At 33.4% G+C, this 22449-nt stretch overlaps 1 protein-coding gene across 1 annotated transcript in view; it reads right to left on the bottom strand.

Annotated features, from left to right (window-relative positions):
- The window catches only part of Mmrn1 (multimerin 1), a 54822-nt gene extending 34019 nt beyond the window's left edge, over positions 1-20803 (bottom strand). The window contains exons 1-3 of the mRNA XM_026405201.2: positions 20150-20803; positions 7410-7529; positions 4630-4736 (exon numbers count right to left, since the gene is read on the bottom strand). Coding sequence (XP_026260986.2) covers positions 4630-4736; positions 7410-7529; positions 20150-20733 — 811 coding nt within the window. The 5' untranslated portion in view covers positions 20734-20803. The remainder of the gene's footprint in view (positions 1-4629; positions 4737-7409; positions 7530-20149) is intronic.
- Positions 20804-22449: the final 1646 nt, after the last annotated feature.

The following is a 22449-nucleotide window of genomic DNA, read 5'->3' as shown; positions in this document are numbered from 1 at the left end:
TTATCTGCTAATGTAACTGCTCTGTTTTTCTTCCTACAATGGAAACTCTGACCTTGGTGGATCAAAGACTTAGAGAATCAAGGTCAGCAAGTGTCAAGAGCAAGAGCAACAACTTCCTTATTAGGTGCTTTTTTTTTTCTTTTTAATTAGACAGGTTTTATTTGCAAGTTTTTTTTTTTTTTTTCTTCTTTCTTTCCAGGTCTCTGAGCCATATGGAAGAAGTCATTAATGGCAACTCAGTAATGAGAATGCTTGCTCTTTCTCCCCTAGCTCCAGAAAACCTTCCTGTGTGACTTGACAAGACAGATTTCCAGCTGATCCTGCAATATCAAGTGAATATTTGCATGGTGAATATTTAGTAAATATATAAAGATAGTTAAAATTTAAGCAGGCGGCATGGTGCAACAAAGACTTAAGGAACAGTGTTCTTTAACTTAATATAACAATTTTATTAAACAAGATGCTGATAAAAGGAAATGTTCTTTCTAAAAAAGAAAATGTTGGGCTGGGAATGTGCTCAAGAGGTAGCGCGGGGCTCTGGGTTCGATCCTCAGCACCACATAAAAATAAAATAAAGATGTTGTGTCCACTGAAAACTAAAAAAAATTAAAATTAAAAACTTTTCTCTCTCTCTTTAAAAAAATGTTAAAGACTATTGAAAAGAACTAGATAAGTGAAAGTAAAAGAAATAAAGGCTTTTCCTCTTTCAATTTTGTAATTTTCAAATTATTTAAATTACATTTTAAAATAGTTGTACTACAGAGGACCCCGTATTGAAAATGTTAGTTTCAGCAGTTGGTTCATTAACTTGTTGAATTATTTCACAGGATTATAAAATGAAATATTTATCATATATTGATAATAGAAATCTGGTAGGAATCAGTTTATCAATAGCTGTGTATCTGTGCATGCACACATCTTTTCAGCATTCATAATATCTGTGATAAACTTCATAAAACATTACCTTATGAAAAATCCTTCCCTGTATAGAAAATCTGAGTAAAATAGGGACTGAGGTTATGGCTCAGTTGAAGAGCACTCGCCTTTATGTGGTGCTGAGGATCAAACATGGGGTTTGATCCTCAGCACCACATAAAGATAAATAAATAAAGGTATTGTGTCCATCTACAATTTAAAAATATTTAAAAAGAGAAAATCTGAGTAAAATAGACTACTTTTTAACAGATGTGCAAAAAAATTCTTCATTTTCTTTAATATAACACTATTTGAACTTAATTTCCTTTCCTTTGTGTCATTTAGAGCAAGTTGTAATTTTCTTGTTACACTCAGAATATTTTAGAGACATCTGCTGGAAAGGTGCATAATTGCAAATTTTATAAAATAGGCTTAAGTGGTAGTTTTCTACTGACATTTCAAAAAATGTCTTGAATATTATACCATAAAATTAGGCAAAATCCTGTAACTCTCAAAAAATACAGCAAATGTAAAATCTCTCAAAACTATTATTTGGACTTAAAAGATCCTAACTCCTAGCCAATAAAAGTCTACTTGAACTTCCTAAGAATTGGTTCCTTTTGATAGTGTAAGTAATATTTTTAATAAGATATCCTATAATTATACTACTATTTTGATTATCTGAACTGCAGTACAAGTGTGTGTGTGACGGATCAGTGTATTGTGGAATAAGACACCAATGGCATGCCTCATGAATTTTGATGCCTTAATAATGACCTGAAGAAGATCTAAAAAAGAGTGGGAGAAAGATGAAGAAAGAGGTAGAAAAGTGAGGGAAAGAAGAAAAAGGGTGTCTAGTTGCTAACAACACCATTTTATTACAATTTATTGATACTTATTGTAAATTTAATAGTCCCTATTGCAACCTAAATTAAAAGAAAACTGTTCTTTTTACTGTTCTGGAATTAATTTTGCTTGTGGGGAGGAAACTTGTTGAGGAAGGAAGAATTTGTAAGGTGAATATACTTACTACCTTACAGACTTTCTGAGTAAAATAACCTCCTGATGCTGTGAGGAACCAGTCCTGAAATGACTGTCATGGTGGCTGTATTTTCAGGATATTCCACACCCTTGAGGGTTCAGAAAGAGGTTTGAAGAATACATCAGCCAAACTGATTATCCTTGCCATATCTGAGCCAGCCTGTCACATGAGACAACATGTGACAGTGTTGTCAAACACTGTTTTTTTTCTTCTGGGGGACAGTTTTTCTTTACTGTGTAAGAATAAAAGGCTGGTGGCACATTTATCAAGTGTGATAGAAAGGGTGGGGGGGGTGGCACGGGTACTTGGCATGTAATTGGGCAGTCAGAAGGGGAAAAAGTGACTAAATCCCTAGGCTAGAGATAATGAAGAACAGGTCTGGGGAAAACTCTCACAGTAGTTCTTGGTATCAACAGTGCCTCTATTGCACTGATAAAAAAAAAAAAATCAACAGTCTTTATGGACTGCAAAAAAAGTGAAGAGAAGAATGGTATGAAGTAATAGGACATCCTTTTGGAATCAAAGTTATATTAGAATTCTCTGACATCATGACACACTGGGTATTCCTGCCTTCAGAGCATTATTTCCACCAAGATTCCAAAAGAAAATAGATCTTTCCACAACAACTTGATAAGTGGATAGCTGATTTATGAATAGTTCTAACTATATGATTGTGACAGAAATTCATAAGCAAAATGTTTTGGGATACTTTTGTCAATGTGAATTAAGGCAACAGTTTGTAATTTTGTATTAAAAATATTCACAAGTTGTTTTTAATTAGAATACAAAATGTCACTAAATAATAAAAAGTTAACCTCTTGAATTCACTTAAGATATCTGATGTAATACTTTGACAAATGGAAATAATAGTACATAGTAGATATTTAAAATTGTCAACTAGACTTTGTTTCTGTGTGTATATTTACAATCTATGGATTTGTTTTTTTCTCCATTGTGGATGTAGTTCACCATAGTGATTAAGAATTATTCACCAAGGGCTGGGGCTTGCTGGTAGGATGGTAAAGTGCATGCCTAGCATGACAGATCCTGGGATCCATCCAGAGCACTGTGAAGTGGTAGCAGGGAGAATCAATTTTCAGGTACACAAGGCTGAAGCAGGGAGTAATTGCAATCCTCAGCAGTTAGAGCCCGTGATATTGTTTGACCTGAAGACTTTGTTCCCTGCCACATATCTACATTCAGCCCTTATACAGCAAGGTGTATAATGACATCTCAAATGTCTAGAAAGGCATTCTTTAAGCAAACACTTGAATCTTCAAGAAATAATAATGAAATTATCATTCCCCAAATATCCTTTCTTATATAAAAAGATAAATATAAACCTGAGAAATATGATTCTAAATACTGTCTAGAATTTTTATTCATCTGTAAAAGATAAACAAGAACAAATATATTTTACCATTGTGAATATATGTCTCATGGAAATCAGAAGTCCTCTGAAAACAGGGTATATTTGGGTGTTTTCAGAATATGCTTTATTATCTCATATTCAGATATTTTCAGTATAGATCATATTTTCTTTAAATTTTTTAAATATTTTTTTTAGTTGTAGACAGACACAATATCTCTATTTGTTTTTATGTGATACTGAGGATTGAACCTAGTACCTCAGACATGCAAGGCAAACACTCTACCAACTGAGCTACAACTCCAGTCCCTTCTTTAAAATTTTATTCTATCTGATTATAAATGAGTACATGTTCATGCTGTGGTCTGAAAATGCATTGATTTTTCTATCATCTCTGAAATTCAGGCCAGACCCAGAATAAATAGCATTACAGAGAAATTTGCCTACAGATTTTCATTGTACAGCTAGCAAAACCATCTATAATACCCCTAACTAAATTGCAAGATTCCTAGAGCTCTTGTATTATAATTTTCTTTTTCTTAATGTGAATCATAATGGTTTCTCCACACTTACATTAATTTTTAATCACAGTCTCTTACAATGTTGATTGAATTCCCCACCACTGCTAATGGCCTTTCTTGTAATATTCATTCATTTAAAATATGTATGCTGATGCCATATCTTATTTTTCAAAGGCAACCTGTTTAAAGCCAAAAGCAAAGTAATAGTCACATGGATGTTAGGCCACAGCAGGTTACCATGTGTTTGATCAGCTTTGCCACCAGAAAATCCTTAAAATCTCAGTTGAAAAAATTTGCTCTATTAGGATTAAATAGAAGAATTATTCATATACTTGATATATTCTTTAATATGGAATTTCATTCATATGTGCATTATTTCAAATAAGCTGAGAGAAAGCTAGATGTTATTCTTATTTATACCTACAGTCACTTCTAATAATTACTTAACAACATAAAATTAATATTCTTGATATCATAGTGTGCTATATTTTTCTAGTGTTAAGAAAAAATAAGACATTTAATAAGATCTTCATTTACTCATCATATAAAGCCAACATGGAAATGGAGGGAGAAACTAAAGGATAGTTTAAGATTTTAGGGTGCTATCAATAGCTATCAAGTCAGAAATTTTAAAAAAAAATAGTCCTAATAGTTTGACTATATGTTTATTTACCCTCATTCAAAAGGGAAAAAATAATTATTTTCTTCTATAAAATCATTCATCAATTTTTCAGACTTTATATGCTTGTAATTGTTATTATGAAATTAATAACAGAGTGTACCTTTTAGCTGACATTTTGGTCCACTGTATCCAGGACAGCACTTCCATTCCAATGAGGTAACAATTTTATGTTGCATCCTATAGACAGGATTAGTTCTCTGCTGGGATCTAGAGGGGAGAGAAAGTGCAGGAAAATAGATTATTTGTCTCATATTATCAGTAGGAATTATAAATATAAAGCATTTGAAACAATGCCTGATATATAATAAGCATTTTGTGTTAGCTGTTATAATCACGATCTTCAGCATCAATATTATATCTGAAACTGCCAAACTTAGATTTCTTTGAATACACTACAAAAAACATTAGTGGTTATACTTTTGATATTTTCAATTTCTGTCATTACATTTTCTAAAGATATTTCAGCTTTTCCTTTAATAATGTTTTTTAGCTAAATCAATATTAGAACTTATTTTAATTTCAAATTTTGGAGGGTTATATAGGAATAACTTACTTTATTTCAATTCTATTATTTCCTATATTGTTTCAGGAGAAAAGATCCTCATTTCTTCTAGAAGAATATCAAGCAACTTGAAACGAATTGGATAATAGAGATCTAATTGTCTCATTCAATCTCTATTTTCTCTCCTTCCAGTTTTAAAATTATACTATCTACTGTTTCTGCCATACAGTATTTTAGAGAGAAAGTAAGGGACGGAGGCAAGGTGTCTAATGTGCAATAATATTATTTCTGAGATAAAATCATGGAAGAAAATTAATGTTATAATCTTTCAATACAACAATCACTCTATAGTTAGTGAATGGTAACTAAATTACTAAATTGCAGACTATATGTCTGTAGATATAAGTCATAAAATCAATTTGGCCATATTATTCTTATCCATGACTCATACATAGATGATATTTATCAAATGGGTCTATAAAATAGTCACACATTTTCTTGCCCAAACCTCATATTATTTTTATGATGAAAATACTATTGCCTTGATTTCCTGATGAGGAACCTCAAAATAGAGAGATAAAATAACTTGCTCAGAGTCCCACATTTAAAAGTGATAGAAATGGAATTTTAACCCATGTTGTGTGGGCCAGGCTTACACCCTAGAATTTGTTAGCTACTATCCATGAGCATGAGAAGCCCTTGGATATGTGGATGATAGCATATTCTAATAGACTGAGCTTTCAGTGACTGTGGTTTTGGGTTGTGATACAATGTTCAGGTAACTCTAAGTGTCCAAGGTTATTCCTCAATTATAAAGGGAGTTATAAGATTTATTTCCATCTCTAAAATTTCAATAAATTATAGTTAGTAAATAACTCTGTTCTGTGAAATATCATATCCAGTCCAACCACTACAGCTAAATTGAAAGTGAACCAGTTTGGAAATGGGCTTTGTTCAAAGTTTGTAGGGAGAGGCTCACACAATTAGTTGAATCACCATTGGGTTTGATTTGCTGATTTGGAAAACTGAGTATTTGTTGTATGTAACTCAGATATAATAACAGAAAAGGTGACAAATACTGTTTAAGTACTGAAATAGTGAACGAATGGAGAGATCCATTCAAAAGTACAAAAAAGATAGATAAGAATAAAAATAAGTATTTCTGGCTTATTTAAAGAGAAAAATTAAAAAGAGCTCACCTTGAACCCAGAAGGACAATATGATAGGGGTTACAGTGGTAATATTTTCATTACTGAAGAATTAACAATGCATTCTTTGTGTCTTACGTTCACAAGGAAATTATCACAAAGTGAGTAAATGCTGAAGGCAGAACTGGAGCTCAGCTCTTTCAAATCCCTAAGATGTGCTTAGTTCTCTGGACCATGAACCTTAGCTATCCCCCATGGGAGTAAGAAACACCTTGATTTTATGTACCCTTACTGTGCATTGTTCCAGATTGCTGATGTGTCAGATTCATTTCCTGAGTTATTTGTATCACAATCTGCATAACATTAGCCATCATGGCCTGAATAGCAATTCAATTTTTTATTGCAGGCTCTTCAGGAACATCTCCAGCTGAGCTACTGTGACTACATGAATTCAGAGAATTTATCAAGTGCTCAGCCCTACATTTTAGGGCAATGACATAAATTTAAAAAAAAAAACAACTAAATAACATGGGTCATTAAAATAGTCACAAGAAGAAAGGCCCCACTTAACTGCTTTACCATACATAATTGCAATTGCTTTTTAAATTTTAGAATATGTGCCAAGTTACCGTATTGCATTGTATCATAGTCACCACTGCATTAATGTATATTCACAAGTATTCCATGGATCCTTATCTTAAACAAAAGACAGTGTAGAAATAATTTTTTTAAAGTAATACTGGCACAATTTTTTTTAAAGCTTCACATAATGGTCGCAGCCCACTTCTTTTCACAAAATAACTTCGCATAAAATCTGCAATGATTATGTGGTGAAATATGGTATGTACAGAATCCTCTCTGAGCTAGTATGAAGAAATAATAAATAAATCTTCAAAATTGGATTTTTATTTCATAAAGATAGCATTGTTGGTCAGAATATAGAATGAAAGTAATATGACTATAAGAATAGAAAGAAGTGTGTTAACATTTATTAAATATTCACAATGCACCGGGCTCTAGGTCAAGTATATTACTGCATTATCTCATGTGATTTTAAAATCATATGACACAAGTATTATTAAGATCTGCATTTTAACTTACTGAAGGTCTAATGTGATGGCCCTCCTTTGACCCTATTACACATAAATGCATGAGATGACTAACTTTGCATATTCTTAGTCATAATGATAATAGCTAGCGCAAGCTGTGTTTTCAAGAAACATTACATACGTGTAAGGACAGGATCCAATGGTCCGGCTGCAGGGTCCTCTTCCACCAGGAACATAAGTGACCTGGTTGTCCAGTATCACCGTGGGAGATAATCTGGTATGTACATAAGCACACCAGTTCCTAGGGGATAACTCAGTATCATTATAAAGATCACTGTCAGCAAGTATCTTTTCCATCAAAACTATATTCATGTGCCTATATCTACTTCTGCAAGTATTGTAGTTTAGCTGTCTTAACAATGATATCTAGCTTTAAGATATGTAGATATTAGACAGAATAGACTGATTACTACATTTCAGTACTGAGATAGGATACTCAGATCTAGATCTATTAGTTTGGATAATGTGCAATAAGGGAAAATTAAATAAACTGAATAATGATAAAGAACAAAAATAGAAAAAAACCACCTGTTATTAACAGAATATATTTTTGTGTATATGGTACTAGGGATTGAACCCAGGGGAGCTCAACCACGGAGCCACATCCCCATCCCTTTTTAATATTTCGTTTAGAGACAGGATTTGCTAAGTTGCTTAGGGCCTCATTACGTTGCTTAGGCTGGCTTTGAACTTTCAATCCTCCTGCCTCAGACCATGGATTACAGGCATATACTACCATATCCAGCTCAGAAGATGTTTTGATTGTAAAGAAAATACAATATTCTAGATGCAAACTATTATAATTAATAAGAGGTCCGCAGTGTATTCAAGTTTAATATAAAAATTTATAATAGCTAATCAATTTATTTCCCCCATGACTTGAAGATCAATTACATTTCTTTGTACCGACCACAAATTCAAAGAAGACATCATTTGCAATAGCAAAAAGTAACAAGGATAATGAACTTCAGACTCAATTCACCAAAAGTAGTATAAAATTTAATTTATAAATATTTTAAATGTATTGAAAGGCTAAAATGAAAATCTAATTATCAGTTGATGGGGAAAGCCAAAATAAACATGTTGAATCTCTTCAAATAAATCTATAAATTAAATGTTTATTTAGCAATAAGTCTTCGTTTTACACGAGAGTTTAAATCATTTTATTTTATAAATTTTAAATAATTGACTAAAATTATGAACTTCAAAGAGTTCTGTTTCTAGCTCTAGCAGAACATTGGTTATACTTGCCTATGTTAACAATTCAATCTAGCCAAGACATATAAAGCAATAGTTTCAGATGCTGGACAGCAGATGATACAGTCATATGATTCTTGAAAGAGTGGGAAAGCTTAATATGAGCTCCATGTTCAATAGAGCTTTCAAAATGCATCAATGCTTGCAAACAACAAAACTGAGACACTTGAATAATAGTCCACAGTGCCAAGCAAGAAGCAGTAAACAAAGCTAGATGTGAGAAGCAGGAATATAAGACCAATACATAGAGTTAAACTCCAGTAAATAGTAGAAACAGAGATGACATGGGTGTTAGAATTAGCAACCAGTGACTAAAACAGTTAAACATTTAATAGAACAAGAAACATAGACTTTATGAACTAAAAATTGACTGAATATGCTTAACAGAATTTGGCCTAAGATTGCATAGTTAGAGTTTTAGGAGCCTAGGAGATAGACTGTGACAGAATAAATATTTCATGAATAAGAATGAAATTTTTTTGTAAATTTGATTTAAAAAAATCAACCTCATATCTAAGAAGCTCAATGAATGCCTAAAGGGTAAATAAAAGTAAAACCTTACTTAAGTACATCATATTAAAATTCCAAAAATACCATATGAAAAGAAAAAAAGCAGCTATGTTAATTATCTTGATTTAATCATTCCATATTGAGCTCATCTAAGGAATCCTTCCAAAGCAGAAAAATTGAGTACCATAAAACTTGTGGAAGGTTTTTTTTTTTTTTTTTTTTTTTTTGAATGAGATGTTTTAAGTAGAGAGAGAGAGAGAGAGAGAGATTTGGGCATATTTTGCTAAAGCATAGTGATACCTAAGGCAAAAATATCTCAAAACAAAGAACTGGGAAAAGCAAGAAATAAAAACATAGGTTTATAAATTAACAGAACTACAACAAAGGAATCTCCAAAAGAATAACTAAATTTATCATGCAAATCCAATGATGATCCTTTTTTTTTTTTTTTTTTTTTTTTTTTGGTACTAGGGATTGAACTCAGGGACACTCAACTACTGAGCCACTTCCCCAGCCCTATTTTGTATTTTATTTAGAGCCAGTGATGATTTTAATCACTGACACAATTTTAACAAAAGTACAGTGGGACTGTGTGTAACATGAATACTTAGCAAATGACTAGGGAGGTTGGGAAGGGATAGCAAAGTTAGGAGTCCTAAGGTCTCAGGAATGAAAGGAATTGAGGGGGAATGGGAATAGAAATGCCGAGTTGAATGAATTGGACATTACTATCCTGTGTGCATATAGGATTACATGACCAATGAGGTTCCACATCATGTACAACCCAAAGAATGAGGAATTATTCTCCATATATGTATAATATGTTAAAATATACTCTGCTGTCATGTATAATAAGAATTTTTTAAAGTAAAAAAAAATGTGTTTTATTCTGTGAAAATAAAATGGCTGTGTCACCTGCAGAAATCTTTTAAAATACTAAATAGTAAAACAGTCTCATGACCAAAATCGTTAAGGAGGCAAGGCAGCAGATCAGCTTATTGCTCATGGCCCAGCAATCTTTGATCCAGCATAAATTCAAAGAGCTATCCATAGCAAACGAACCCCTGGTGTGACTCATAATTAGGTTTATGCTACTGATGAAATAAGCTCACCAAGGAATGCTTAAAAATGTAAATATAATTTTAAAACCAAATTATCTGAAAATGTAGGTTTAAAAAGACAAAATTAAGCATGGCAAAAATGGTGATAGGTAATTTAAAGGCAAATGCAATGAGCCCAGACAAGTATTTTGCTGCAACCTGGATATCCTGTGTACCTTTCCAGACTGATTATGGTGAATAGAGAGCAGTGACTTTGAAGTGTTTAGCTGTCCATGGGGTCATAACCCTCCATCCAGCAGGCTGCATTTGGGATTTTCTTTAAGGGTAATAACTTTGTTGCTTTTGTGCAGCAGCATGTACTGAAAAAAGCTTGTATTGATTTTTTGGATTTTCCAAGTTAGTAGGTAAAAGGTTTGGTCCAGGGAAAAGCAGATTTCTTTGGTTGTTCGTACAAACCTAGCTTGTGGAGTACATAAAACAGAAAGTGGGAAAAGGGTTCTGTGATGACTTGTCAAAGTGGAAGTCTCTGTATAATGAACTAAGAAAGGGCATTGTAAAAAATCTACTGTACTTTTGATTTTGACCTTTTAGAGGCAATCTTTCAGGGGGTAGTGAAAAGATTAAATTAAGAAAAACTTCCACTAACTCATCAGATCACAATCCAGATATATCAATTCTTATTCTGAACAGGAGTGGACTAAAGCAGCAAGGATGCCTTTAAATAATGACCAAGGATATTTTCCTTAAAATATCCAACAGTTGGATATTTCCTTAAAATATCCAACAGTCCAAGGATTAACATTGGTCAGTTATAACACACATTACTTAATTCCTTATTATCCAATTCTTAAGAGACTAAATGTTTAAACTTCCATATTTCATTATCTGTGACTTGATTTGACACATAGTATAAAAGCATCAAATCCTGAAGGTGTTCAAGTTAAACCAGAAAAGTCTCTACCATAAACCCAGCCAATACTAGTATTTGTGTGTGTGTGTGTGTGTGTGTGTGTGCGCGCAGTGCGCACATGTATTTTTTTCCCCTTAGAAGTTGGAGAAAATAGGTTAAGGAATCTATCATCCTCTTATTGAGATAAATTTAGGAATCCAAAGGGGAACAAGAGGAAAATGAGACAATACAAGACAAACATGGCTGTTTGTGAAAAATGATATTTTCAAAGAAATAGGCTTACCTGGTAACTTGGTTAGCAACCTCCTTACCTCATCTAATTACCCACCTAGGCATCCCTGCCTGGAGAAAGTGTAAGATTATAAGTGACCTTTCCTTACTTTGGACTCACAGATGAATACAAATTACAAATGATAATGACATATACATGTATTAATCATTCATACATGCCTTAGGGAAAAATTAGGTCTCTGGTGGGATTTAGAGAGGAAAATATTAATTAACCCTTCACAAGAAAATAACCCATTCATATTTCCACTAATCTATCTCATGCAGAGCCCTATTTTTAAATTAAAAGATTATTAGTACATGGAAATACTTAACTAAGTTTGACTATAACTACTAGCAAGATTATAAAATGACAGTGCTGTATGTCTTAGAAGTAAAATCAATTTGTCTTTTGTGAAAGACAAAAGGAAGAAAAAAGAGCCGAAAAAGGGTAAAGAAGGATAGGGAAGGAGGGAAGATGAGGGATTTCCCCTGACATCAGAGCTGTCATAAGTACTTGCTATTTCCACCTCTGTGAGTCAGAGTTAGAAGGTCATTTCTGATGATGAAAGACTGCTGCTTGCTGGACAAAATTTCTTGCTTTGTTTTTACTTTACACGCTGAGAGAGCAAATAAGGAAGAAAATTCATTTCTGCATTGAGTTTGTTTTTTCTATATCAGAATACATCAGGAAGAGAGAGGATCTGGGTGGTGACAGAGGAGTAAGCAAAAGAAGATAATAAAAAGTTTCCCTGAATGGAGTCATGTAACATCGTTGTTGACCTGTTAATAGGGGCATGTGACAAAACTGGATGCCGGAGATAGGCTGACGGCTTCTACAGCTTGCCTCCACAACCTGTTACGCATTTCTTTGTCTGTGAAATGAATCTCTTAATCTGTAAGTAAATATAATCTTCCTTACCTCACAAAATTATTATGAAACTAAATAAGTTAATATATGTAAAAGACCTTCTCCTCAGTCTATACCCAAAGGACTTAAAAAGAGCATACGACAGGGACACAGCCACATCAATGTTTATAGCAGCACAATTCACAATAGCTAAACTGTGCAACCATCCTTTAATAGATGAATGGATAAAAAAATGTGGCATGTATACACAATGGTATTTCACTCAGCAATAAAAGAGAATAAAACCATAGCATTTGCAGGTAAATGGATGGAGTTAGAAAAGATAATGCTAAGTGAAGTTAGCCAATCCCAAAAAATCAAATGTAGAATGCTTTCTCCTATATAAGAAGGCTGATTCATAGTGGGATAGGGAGAGGGATCATGGGAAAAATAGATAAACTCTAGATAGGGCAGAGGGATTGGAGGGGAAGGGAGGGGGCATGGTGTTAGAAATGATGGTGGAATGTGATGATCATTATTATCCAAAGTACAGGTATGAAGACATGAGTTGGTGTGAATATACTGTGTACACAACCAGAGATATGAAAAATTGTGCTCTATATGTGTAATAAGAATTGTAATGCATTCCGTGGTCACATATAAATAAAAAAATATGTAAAACACTTGCTGCCATCACCACTTGTGCAAATAATTAAATGACTCAAGATATTTAAGTGAGATAAGTGGGTAAGTGGGATTTTTTTCTGAAGAATATATACTTCCCCCTTTTTTTTCTTGCCTCATGTCTCCATTTTTACTTTTTTAATGATATGACAAATTCATTTTAACCATAATTGTTTGTATGCTTTAAGTCAATAATAATTCCCCGAAAAATACAGAAGTATATCATCATTTGTGTTCAATTACAATGCTGAAGCTTAGCTCTCAGGAGAAATATAGTATTCAAAGTGTCTCTTTAGACCTAAGAAGCCATGAACATAAACATTTTCAAAGTGTTACAGAATAATTTATTGGAATTTTAAAAATCACACTTAAAAGAGAAATTCTTCAACAAACTATTAATGTTAGAGACTAAAATTTACGTGTAGCTCAGTAGTCCTAAATTAGAATGTAGTTCAAGGGGAAATATATGCAATATGAATAATAGCAATGGAAACAAGGATTCACATTTAGTAAAAGATTCTCCATAAGCAAATCACATTTAAATAAAGCACTCACTGGTCTTTATATTTTGTTTTATTTTGTTTTTTCTGGCTAATAGTCTAAAAGACTATTTCAATTCGATAGTTATTTCCTTAAGAAAATGGAAGTTTTTCTGGGCACACTGGCACATGCCTGTAATCCTAGCAGCTCAAGAGGCTGAGACAGGAGGATGGAGAGTTTAAAGCGAGCCTTAGCAACTGTGAGGCACTAAGCAATTCAGTGAGACCTTGTCTCTAAATAAAATACAAAATAGGGCTGGGGATGTAGCTTAGTGGTAGAGTGCCCCTGAGTTCAATCCCCAGTATGCACCCCCTCAAAAAAGTAGAAGTTTTATTTTCAGATAAAAATAATAATTTGTCCTTTATTTTCCTTTAGTGTACCTTCCTGCAGTTATAGCTTTTTCTTTTCAAAATTCTTTATAGTATTTAAGCCTAGATAAAAATATTAGTTTTATAAAAGAATAATGTAAATGAATTAATATTTTAAAACATTTCAGAAGTGAACCATGCAAAGCTCAGATCATGGGGAATTTTTGGTACTTTAATTTTATAGTTATTCAGGTTTCAAGAACAAACATGTTTTTATATACCAACTTTTGTAATCAAAGTCTATTTCAGGCATCATTAATTTTCTTTCTGTAGTGGGCACAGGGTGGTGATGAGTTTCCAGTGATAAACGAGTATATGAACCCACAAGGCACACAAATTATATTGTCTTTCTACAATATTCTCAGTGTAAAATAATAGGAGAATGAGATGGATGTGTTCCCATCGCAGGAAATACCTAAGATTTGTTTTTTGTTTTTGTTTTTGTTTTTTTGATCCAAACTATTTTCCAAGTTTTAAAGTTAAAGTTAGGACTATTTAAAAAGTGGTACACTGAATTATTTAGGTATGATGTATACCTCTTTTAAAATAATGAATATTAAGTTTAACCTTAAATATAACTTTTTTCATACATTTTCTTTATTTCACTTTATTTTATTTTAATCTCTTTTCTTCGAACTCTCAGGGCATTGTAAACTGTTTTTATTCCAGTAGGTGTCAGGCTTTCCCAGGGTGCAGACTACAAAGCAGGCTAACATTTGTGTGATGCTTAATTCTATGTTTAATTGGTTGTTCCTGCAAACTGTCCCTCTTAGCATTTCTCCATAAATAATGAATTTTAAAAATTATAGTTTTATAATCAGAAAAGCAGAAGGTGTGGAAATACAAAAATTTACCTGGACTAAGGACTTGTTATATTCTAGCAAATAAAATACAATATAGGTCTATATATTCAGTAAAAACAGTGAACAGAAATGGCAAAGTAATATAATAAAGTAAATGATTAATGCAAAAAAATATGGAATATACATAATGTTTATATATATAAAATGTTTGGAAAAATATATTAATTTGATGGTTTAATGATTTGGTTGTATAATTCAAGAAAATTTTAAAATGAGGTATTAATTTCTTAAATTACAAATAATAAAAGATATGAAGAATATATCTTTTGAAATATTATATTAGAAGTTGCAACTCATTCAATGTAAGCCTCCTCTTTGTAAATAAACAAGTTATATAGTTTATAGAAAAAGAATACTATGAACAAAATTTTAAAAGAAGTTGTCATTACATTCATCAAAAAACATTGGGGCTGGGGATGTGGCTCAAGTGGTAGCACGCTCGTGCGGCCCGGGTTCGATCCTCAGCACCGCATACCAACAAAGATGTTGTGTCCGCCGAGAACTAAAAAATGAATATTAAAAATTCTCTCTCTCTCTCTTCTCTCTCACTCTCTCTTTAAAAAAAATTCTCTCTCCTCTCTCACTCTCTCTTAAAAAAAAACATTTTGTTTTTACCTGCATTTTCAATTTTTATTTTTTCATAAACATTTTGACCCCAGCTGTATATGAAATAAAATAAGGAAAGAATAAGATACAAAAAATAGAAACTGAATCAACCTTAATTTCTTTTTCTTTTCTTTTTTCTTTTTGGCATTGGGGATTGAACTCAGGGGCACTCAACCACTAAGCCACATTTTTGTATTTTATTTCGAGACAGGGTCTCACTGAGTTGCTTAGTGCCTTGTTTTTGCTGAGGCTAGCTTTGAACTCTTTTATTTTTTAAAATTAATTAATTTTTTATTATATATGACAACGTAATGCATTACATTTCTTATTACACATATAGAGCACAATTTTTCATATCTCTGGTTGTATACACAGTATATTCACACCAATTCGTGTCTTTATACATGTACTTTGGATAATAATGATCATCACATTCCACCATCATTAATAACCCTGCCCCCTCCCCTCCCCTCCAACCCCTCTGCCTTACATAGAGTTCCTCTATTCCTCCCATGCTCACGCTCCCTACCCCACTATGAATCAGCCTCCTTATATTAAGGAAAACATTCAGCATTTGGTTTTTTGGGATTGCTAACTTCACTTAGCATTATCTTCTCTAACTCCATCCATTTACCTACAAATGGCTATAAACTCTTTTTTTTTTTAAATAGCAATGGTTGTTTATTGTTTAGGTTAAAAAAAAAACAAGGGGGAGAAATGAATTACTATAGATGGGGTAGAGAGAGAAGAGGGGAGGGGAGGGGAGGGAAGGGGGGATAGTAGAAGATAGGAAAGGCAGCAGAATACAACAGACACTAGTATGGCAATATGTAAATTAGTGGATGTGTAACCGATGTGATTCTGCAATCTGTATACGGGGTAAAAATGGGAGTTCATAACCCACTTGAATCAAAGTGTGAAATATGATATGGCTTTAAACTCTTGATCCTCCTGTCTCAGTCTCCGGAGCTGCTGGGATTATAGGTACACTCCACCTCCCCTGGCACTAATCTTAATTTCTGATCTCTTTCTTCTCTGTTTCATTAAAACAAAACAAAAGAAAAAGAAAAAGTGAAAACCCCAACAGAGCTGTCTGTAACTGCCCTCTGTTTTTTCCACCTTCCTGCATAGCTCCATTCACTTGGGCCTGAGCACAGAGCTCACTTCACTATTAAGTTTCATGTCACTGTAGTAGTGGATATTTTTGGTCTTCATTTTCCTGCCCTTTTCAGCAGCATTATACACTGTTGATAACTTGCCTCCCTTCCTAAAATATTTTTTTCTTTGTTCCATGGGCCATTCCATTTAAGGGCTTATTGCCCTGGTACCTGCTGCCCTTATTCCACCAAATATTAGAATTTCTCTGATCATGATTATAGAACCTTCAGCATCATCCATATCCATAACTTAATGTATTTCTATACTAACCCTTTCCCAGATTCTGCTCCTACACTTGATCTTCCTCCTGAGTTTCAAACCCATCCAAAACCTGTTTTTCCACACAATTTGTTTTTTTTGGGGGGAGGGGGCAGTGGTACTGGGGATTAAACTCTGGGCACTGGACCACTGGACCACAGGGTCTCACTGAATTTCTTAGTGCCTCATTTTTGCCGAGACTGGCTTTGAACTTGAGATCCTCTTGCCTCAGCCTCTTGCACTGGGCTTCCACACAGCTTTATTGAATTATTTCTGCAAACCAGCCACTACTCTGGGCAGTAAATAGAATAATAAGATGGGCAAAGTTCCTGTGTTAGTGGAATGTATATTCTATTGTGGAAAGACATAGACCAATTAATTTTAAATAAGTGCAATGAAGGAGAAAAAAAGGGTCACAAGATTGGGGTAATCTGCAAGAGGATAGATAACTTTACATCAGTTATTCAGAGAAGGTCTCTTTGAGGAGGTGACATTAAATCTGAAGTTGCAAATGAAAAGGAGTCCCTCACTCTAAATGCTGAAGAAAGAGCATTCTAGTAAAAAATAAATAACTAAATAAACAGGAGTTTTTTTAGAGATGCATATTAACCTGACATGTTCAGTAAGCAGAGAGAAGGCCACTGTCCCCAGAGAAATCCAGCGTCCTGAGTTTGGAGTGTGATGGTCAGTGAAATACCAGATTTCACAGATTTGAAGACATACATTTCTGTGAATCCAGAATGTATTCTGAAATCAATGATACTCTTCAGTCACAATTTGTCAGACAGTAGTTAGTGCCATTGCCTTATAAATACCTTAACCAATTTCACTTGTATTTTCAAGTTCATAAAATAATGATGTGATAAAAATTTAAAAATCTAAAAGATAAATAAATCTAAGAATTCTAAGAAATAAAGTGTGATGTCATCTTTTTCCTTCTTATTAGTACCTATTATAATGTGTCACAATGATGAAGTTTTAGAGCCAATGAAATGCATTAATCTGACTTAAATGTCTAAAAGATCTCTCACTTGCATGGGGCATAGATCATGGAAGGCAAGTGTGGAAGGATATGGACCAGTCAGAAAATTATTGGTAAATGATGGTAGATGGGAATAGAATGGTGGTAGCAAAGTTGGAGAGAAGTTGAGGGATTTGGGAAATATTGACGGGCCTAAAAGACTTTATAGATTAGATTGTTTTAAAAGGAGAGAAAAATGTAAAGGATATACCTAAATTCTACAATGGAATTATGGAATTAATCACTTACTGAAATGATGAAGATTGAGAAGCATGTGTGCAGGGGTTGGGAAATATGGGAGAAGCTAGGGAAGTTGGATTGCATCAACACTTCATTGTACCTATTGTCCTCTCAGGCCAGACTCACTGACCCTGTTAAAGAATGGCAGGCTGTTCGTTCACCTGTTACACACCTAGTAGCTTCATTCAGAATGTTATTGCTATTGGATTCAACATCAGCATTTGTGATTTGTTGTTTTTCTTCCTCTCACCCCTCCCACAGGACATGTGTTTTTGTTTACTATTGACTCCTAGCATAACCATAGCACTGGAGTCAGATTAGGTGTTTAGCCAATATATGTTTAACACATAAATACACTAGTCCTAATTTCTTCTTTTATTCCTCAACCATATCAAAGTGCTTGGTCACTAATTAACACCCACTCTGCCACACAGGAAACCATAGCTCTGTTGTAGCTAAGAGTTCTGCAGTGCTAAAATGAGAGAAAATGCATGATGATGCAAAAATGCACCAGAATAACCATGTGGAAAGGAAGTTGTCATAGATAGAAGTATTCTTCTTACTAAGAACTACTATAACATTCCAAGAATGATAGGATAGAAAAAAAAGGAAGAAGAGTTTACAACAAATCAACCATACTTTGCCATGGAAAAATAATGTCTTTGGGAAAGAGTCTTCTTCATATTCACAATTTGATCCACATATTTCACATTTAATATTCTTAAATATTTATTGTGCACTTAGTAAGCACAAAGATTTTGCTATCACTGAAAATACGTCCCTATATGCTCTCAGTGATATATGTCATTAATGTTTAATAGGCACAATTCTGCTGTTTCCAAAAATAAACAAGATTAATACATGTTTGTTAACTCTCTATTATAGACAAAACTTACTCATTCCACACTGAGCATTTCATAATCTGTAGTATTGATTTTACAATTAAAAATTTCAAGTAAATAAATTCTAAGTAAATAAAGTTTTAATTAAAATCAGATATACATGTATATTTTTACAAATTGCATAACCTTTAGGATATGGTGAAAAAATTGACTCAAATAATAAGAAATACTTATTCACAAATTCATTGGTTTGTATTCTTCCTAGTGTCTTGCTTCTCACCTTTGTATCAGCACCAGCTTGAACAAATGTCCTCATGTAGCAGGTGCCAACTACTATTTTACTTTTGATTTTTAAAATATTATTAGAAAGAAACTTGATTTAGATTCCAAGCATGTTTGGTGTATTGAAATCATTTTATTACAGGTAAAAGTATTTTACAAGTTTATTTTTGTAACCCTCAGCTTCCATTATTCTAAACACATTGATGACTATGATCATGATCGTTAAAAGGAATAAAACACTAACTTAGCCAGAACTGTTTTTTCTTTGTTTTTGTTTGGTTTTCAGTTTATTTGAAAGCCCTCTCTAACAATACTTGGTTTTATTATTTCACTTCAGCAATTGACACTGGTCTAACTTTAATTTAAAATCAACACATAAGTAGTCTTTTTAAATTTATCACATTCATGACAATGAACATAATATGATAACAATTCGAAATATGATTTATTGAGAACCTTTCCTGTGAGAATCATTTGTCTAAGCATATTTCATTATTTTGAATCTGGATGATAAACCCATAAAATTATACTTTTATCTTCATTCCCCATATGATATCTTTTTTACATTTGAGGAAATTAAAACTTAGGAAGATCAGTTGATTTACTCCAAGTCATGGGTTGCGACAGCCGTAGAGCTAGAATTACAACCTCAGCCTAATTATATAAAAAGTATTTTTGCACACTGTAACTCAGTTTGTTTGGTCTGATGATTGATTACTTCATATTTTCTATAATTCTCCTATTTTAATTTTCACATCTGTTTATGTTTCCATTAAAAAAATGTTTTTCTTTCAAGTTGTGGATATTGTAGTTCTGAACACAACTAACACATGGACCTAAATAAAAATCTAATAGCCACTATGTTGCTACTTTGGTAGTGACTATTCCAAGTTAACAATATTTGCATAATTGAATAAAAAAGTGATTTTGATTATATCAGATAAAATAAAATTGTTGCATTTTACTTGTTCATCTTTTCTTGACCAGGTAAAGGGAAAAATTGTAATTGTGGGGTTACAATTATGATCTGATTTTATCTTGAAATAATTTTCTGAGAGTGAGGTAGTTCAAGCAAAAAGTTAGCTTATAATTTTATAGAATTTCTAGTCAGACACAGAAAAAAAAATAAAAAAGTGTTCCTTACTTTCCTCTAGTTGTTTCAAAACTTGACTTTTGATAGCTGGATCGTTGACTTTGAGGGCTGTCTCCTCTGCTGAGGTAGGTTTCTCTTGGGGATCGATTTCCCATGCCTCTAACTGAATTTAAAGAGATGTCTTGTTCATTTGACTTTCTGGCAAAGCTCCGAAGAAATTTCAGGGTGGAATTAGAAAGAACGACCATCTCTGCTCCAGGGCTGACCTTGATGCTGGACTCAGTTGGGAGGGTAAGATTTTGAAGCCCCACCACCCCTTCTTCTGTCTTCCCTGTGGGTGTGAGTGTTGGGTTTCTGGTACCTTCAGGGAGGGTGCGTGTCTCAGAGGGAGGCAGCAAGGATTGTAGAGGATTCTCTTCAGAAGTTCTGGCTTCAGGTGTTGTAACTCTCTCAGCAGATGGGATCTGAGAGGTTGACTGCATTCGGAGACTTTGTTTTTTATTTACTGAAGAAAAGGCCACATTCTTCTGGAAGTTTTCATCCTCAGGTGTAGTCCAAGAATGCTCAGTGCTGTTAAGCCCCATGCCCCCACTCCATAAACTTGAAAGCAGGAAAAATAACTTTGCGCCCTTCATCTCAACAGATTAAAACAACAAAGAAAAATTCATGTGAAATTTGAAGATAAATTCCTTCAAGCCTTTGGGATGGCTGCTTCTATACTGAATGTGCTAAGACAGAACTTTGCCAATTTGAGATGTGTAGAGGAAACAGGTTTCTGTGTTTTGTGGTGGACTCAGGAAGTTGGATTTCCTGTTTCTGCAGGCTTTTTGTGATCTGTGACCTCTGCTAGGATGGATCTATGGATGTGGTAGAAGGGACTCTGACAAAACTAAGGGAAAATGGGAAAAAGAACACAATTATTATCAGGAAAACCCAATGAGAAAACCATGAGCAATTTTCCTTCCGAAGTATACACATGATTTTGAAGAGAAACTTCACATGGATAATGGAAACTATGGAATGTTGTTTATGGAGGCTGAAGGAAAAAGCTTAACATTTTGTTCTGGACATAGGAAATGGAGAAAACATTTTGTGATACTTCTTTTCCACTGTGCCATATCCAGAGAGTCACATTTTATACAAATGTATACCTACAAGCACATAAATAAACAAAAACACCTTTATAGTGTCTGTCTTTCATACATCACAGGATGAGTTATTAAAAATTACGGTATTTATAAACACCTTCAACTGCATCATTACTTGAAGTTAATCTCAATGATTATAATAACAAAAAAGGAAGCCTAAATAATCGTAAAGAATCTTGCTTTAAATTTTGTTCTTAGAACTCTGCCAATGACACCGACTAATAGAATGAATAATTAGAATGTCACCTTATCTATTTTTAGCACTAATTTTCTAGAGGTTGTGTGTACCACTGAAAAATAGATGAAGAAAAATGAGTCACATGAAAATAAATTAAAATAGTATCATATAAAACACACATATATCTTTGCTGTAGTGCACAGAGAACTAAATTGATCAAAAAAGTTTTCTAGGTTTACTTTTTTTTTTTAGTAGAGGTGCTTCATGAGATGTATGATTTCATTTCTCCAGCAAATCTCTGATTCCTAGGATTCTATTAATCTCTTTCATCTGCAGAATTCCTTATCATGTACCTTAGACAAATATATGTTAAGTTATAAGAGTTTATTCATTTATCCTCACATTTAGTAATAATCTAAACCTTCAGTCAATGCAAGGCACTCTCTCTTAGATGATGGTGGGATTACAAAGGAAACTAGGAATATTACTGGATATCAATTTTTAAAGGTCATTTACATGTTATTTAAAGATTAGATACATGTGTAATTAATCTTTTGTCAACTTCTTTGCCAGGCATTAAGTTCCTGCTAAATAAACATCATAGATTTTTTTTTCCAGAATTGGAAAATTAGAAACCTGTTCCTATTTGGTTCCTGTGTTATTGTAAATATGTGTTCTTGTCCCTAGTTCTAAACACAGGACGTCAAGTTTTGAAACAAGACCTAATTTTCCCTGACTTGCTAACTAACTACTTAATATTAATACCTCCCCATCATTGCTATTCATTTCTATGTGCATACTGTTGTCCTACCAGACAGCATATAACATGGGGTTATTTAAATTAAAATACATGGGAATCACAGCCCAATTGACTGGAATGTGAACTTCAAATTCAAAAAATCCACAAACCTGGCATTAGTAAAAACACAAGGGTCCAGCACAAAAATCCAGGCAGCTATTAGTTAGCCAAAAGGGTAATGGAAACACATAATTTTTGCAATACAAACATGGTTTTAAGTACAAAA

This window comes from Urocitellus parryii, chromosome 10, assembly GCF_045843805.1.
Source record: "Urocitellus parryii isolate mUroPar1 chromosome 10, mUroPar1.hap1, whole genome shotgun sequence".
Classification (NCBI taxonomy): domain Eukaryota; kingdom Metazoa; phylum Chordata; class Mammalia; order Rodentia; family Sciuridae; genus Urocitellus; species Urocitellus parryii.
This window is presented reverse-complemented; position numbering and strand designations above follow the sequence as displayed.